The sequence below is a fragment of the Chrysemys picta genome, unplaced genomic scaffold (assembly GCF_011386835.1).
Source record: "Chrysemys picta bellii isolate R12L10 unplaced genomic scaffold, ASM1138683v2 scaf1232, whole genome shotgun sequence".
Classification (NCBI taxonomy): Eukaryota; Metazoa; Chordata; order Testudines; family Emydidae; genus Chrysemys; species Chrysemys picta.
The window spans coordinates 1,726-4,816 of NW_027053939.1; the positions used below are offsets into that span (position 1 = coordinate 1,726).

At 51.9% G+C, this 3,091-nt stretch overlaps 1 protein-coding gene across 1 annotated transcript; it reads right to left on the reverse strand.

Moving 5' to 3' along the window:
• Positions 1–1,046: 1,046 nt before the first annotated feature.
• Positions 1,047–2,524, reverse strand: LOC135979801 (uncharacterized). The gene is made up of 2 exons (XM_065580000.1): positions 2,470–2,524; positions 1,047–2,072 (listed from the first exon to the last, which is right to left on the reverse strand). The coding sequence occupies exon 2, from the start codon at positions 1,935–1,937 to the stop codon at positions 1,131–1,133; it is 807 nt and encodes a 268-aa protein (XP_065436072.1). The 5' UTR covers positions 1,938–2,072; positions 2,470–2,524; the 3' UTR covers positions 1,047–1,130.
• Between the last annotated feature and the right edge of the window lie 567 nt (positions 2,525–3,091).

The following is a 3,091-nucleotide window of genomic DNA, read 5'->3' on the forward strand; positions in this document are numbered from 1 at the left end:
CCTGATTTCACTCCTGCACGCCTGAGCAATATTTTTATACTCCTCCCTGGTCATTTGTCCAATCTTCCACTTCTTATAAGCCTCTATTTTGCGTTTAAGATCAGCAAGGATTTCACTGTTTAGCCAAGCTGGTCGCCTGCCATATTTACTATTCTTTCTACACATCGGGATGGTTTGTTCCTGCAACCTCAATAAGGATTCTTTAAAATACAGCCAGCTCTCCTGGACTCCTTTGCCCTTCATGTTATTCTCCCAGGGGATCCTGCCCATCTGTTCCCTGAGGGAGTCAAAGTCTGCTTTTCTGAAGTCCAGGGTCCATATTCTGCTGCTCTCCTTTCTTCCTTGTGTCAGGATCCTGAACTCGACCATCTCATGGTCACTGCCTCCCAGGTTCCCATCCACTTTTGCTTCCCCTACTAGTTCTTCCCTGTTTGTGAGCAGCAGGTCAAGAAAAGCTTTGCCCCTAGTTGGTTCCTCCAGCACTTGCACCAGGAAATTGTCCCCTACGCTTTCCAAAAATTTCCTGGATTGCCTGTGCACCGCTGTATTGCTCTCCCAGCAGATATCAGGGTGATTAAAGTCTCCCATGAGAACCAGGGCCTGTGATCTAGCAACTTCTGCTAGTTGCCAGAAGAAAGCCTCGTCCACCTCATCCCCCTGGTCTGGTGGTCTATAGCAGACTCCAACCACGACATCACCCTTGTTGCTCCCACTTCTCAACTTTATCCAGAGACACTCAGGTTTTTCTGCAGTATCATACCGGAGCTCTGAGCAGTCATACTCCTCTCTTACATACAATGCAACTCCCCCACCTTTTCTGCCCTGCCTGTCCTTCCTGAACAGTTTATATCCATCCATGACAGTACTCCAGTCATGTGAGTTATCCCACCAAGTCTCTGTTATTCCAATCACATCATAGTTCCCTGACTGTGCCAGGACTTCCAGTTCTCCCTGCTTGTTTCCCAGGCTTCTTGCATTTGTGTATAGGCACTTAAGATAACTCAATGATCGTCCCTCTTTCTCAGCATGAGACAGGAGTCCTCCCCTCTTGCGCTCTCCTGCTTGTGCTTCCTCCCAGGATCCCATTTCCCCACTTACCTCAGGGCTTTGGTCTCCTTCCCCCGGTGAACCTAGTTTAAAGCCCTCCTCACTAGGTTAGCCAGCCTGCTGGCGAAGATGCTCTTCCCTCTCTTCGTTAGGTGGAGCCCGTCTCTGCCTAGCACTCCTTCTTCTTGGAACACCATCCCATGGTTGAAGAATCCAAAGCCTTCTCTCCGACACCACCTGCGTAGCCATTCGTTGACTTCCACGATTCGACGGTCTCTACCCCGGCCTTTTCCTTGCACAGGGAGGATGGACGAGAACACCACTTGCGCCTCAAACTCCTTTATCCTTCTTCCCAGAGCCACGTAGTCTGTAGTGATCCGCTCAAGGTCATTCTTGGCAGTATCATTGGTGCCCACGTGGAGAAGCAGGAAGGGGTAGCGATCCGAGGGCTTGATGAGTCTCGGCAGTCTCTCCATCACATCGTGTATCCTAGCTCCTGGCAAGCAGCAGACCTCTCGGTTTTCCCGGTCAGGGCGGCAGATAGATGACTCAGTCCCCCTGAGGAGGGAGTCCCCGACCACCACCACCCTCCTCCTCCTCTTGGGAGTGGTGGTCGTGGAACCCGCATCCCTAGGACAGTGCATCTTTTGCCTTCCAATAGGTGGAGTCTCCTTCTGCTCCCTTCCCTCAGATGGGCCATCTAGTCCACTCTCCGCATTAGCACCTGTAGAGAGAACATGGAAACGATTGCTCACCTGTATCTCCATTGCTGGTGCATGGACGCTCCTCTTTCTTCTTCTGGAGGTCACATGCTGCCAAACCTCCTCACAATCCTTCTGTCCCTGCTGCGCCTGCTCTGAATCTTCAGAACATTGTGGCCGTAGAAGCATCTCCTGACGTCTGTCCAGGAAATCTTCATTTTCCCTTATGCAACGCAGAGTCGATACTTGTTTCTCCAGCCCTCGAACCTTCTCCTCCAATATGGAGACCAGCTTGCACTTTGTACAGACAAAGTCGCTTCTGTCCTGCGGAAGAAAGACAAACATGGCACAACCTGTGCAGGTTACAACAGCTGATCGCTCACCTTCCATATCACCGTACTTTTAGGAGCTTCCTCAACTGTTGCAGGAACTACTCGGAGAAACCTGCAGATGAAAGCCTCAGTGCGCTCTCCCCACGCGAGCTCCCAGGCAAACTCCTGCTGTTAGCCTCTGCTGTTCGCCGCTCAGCTGGTTCGCTGCTGACTGCCCTTATATACCAGTCAGGCCCACTCAAGGCCCACCTGGAACAAAGCACTCCCAATTCACACTTTTCAAACAAACAAGCAAGCAATCAAGCACACGGTCAAACTGACCAACTGTCCCAGCAGCAGGCACTCAGATACTCACCAACACAGCCCCCCTAATGCAGCACTTAGCGTACCTCCTCTTGGACAGCTCCCAGGCAAACTCCTGCTGTTAGCCTCTGCTGTTCGCCGCCTGATTACTTGTGTAATCAGACTAGTAGACAGATGGACGGTGACAATAATCTTACATGCCTCTTGGTTAGTGGCATGTAAATAATTTCTCAAAAGGGGATGCTGAAGCAATATCTGTAAAACAATTACATTCATTCCAATGGGTACCAATATTGCATTTAAAAACAATGCTGGCCCTTATAAGAGGGCTGGGGCTAGAAGCCAGAGACAGACTTTCTCTAGCTTTGAGAGGGAGGGACCTGGCTGCAGGGAGCTGAGAGAAGGTACCTGGAGTGGAGCAGGGCTGGAGGAAGGCCAAGGGAGCTGGGGAGCTCTGGCCTGGAAACCCCCCAGGCTGCGGCCTAGTGGAAGGCCAATTAGGTACTGGGGTTGCAGGGGGCAGCCCACGGGTAGGCATAGGGAACAGGTCCAACCCCCCCTTGCCTATCATAAGTGGCTTTTACACTGCAGTCTGTTCCAGTGAACGGAGGCTAGATGGTGACTGGCAGTAGCCCATGCCTGAGGCAAGGTGGGGATAGAGGGTTGGGGGTTCCCCTGGGTGGGGAGACCCTGAGACTGCGGGGGTAT

What these genes read in the sequence shown, in the direction of transcription:
- LOC135979801 (XM_065580000.1), bottom strand. Translation starts at nt 1,937, where the DNA reads ATGCTTCTACGGCCACAATGTTCTGAAGATTCAGAGCAGGCGCAGCAG.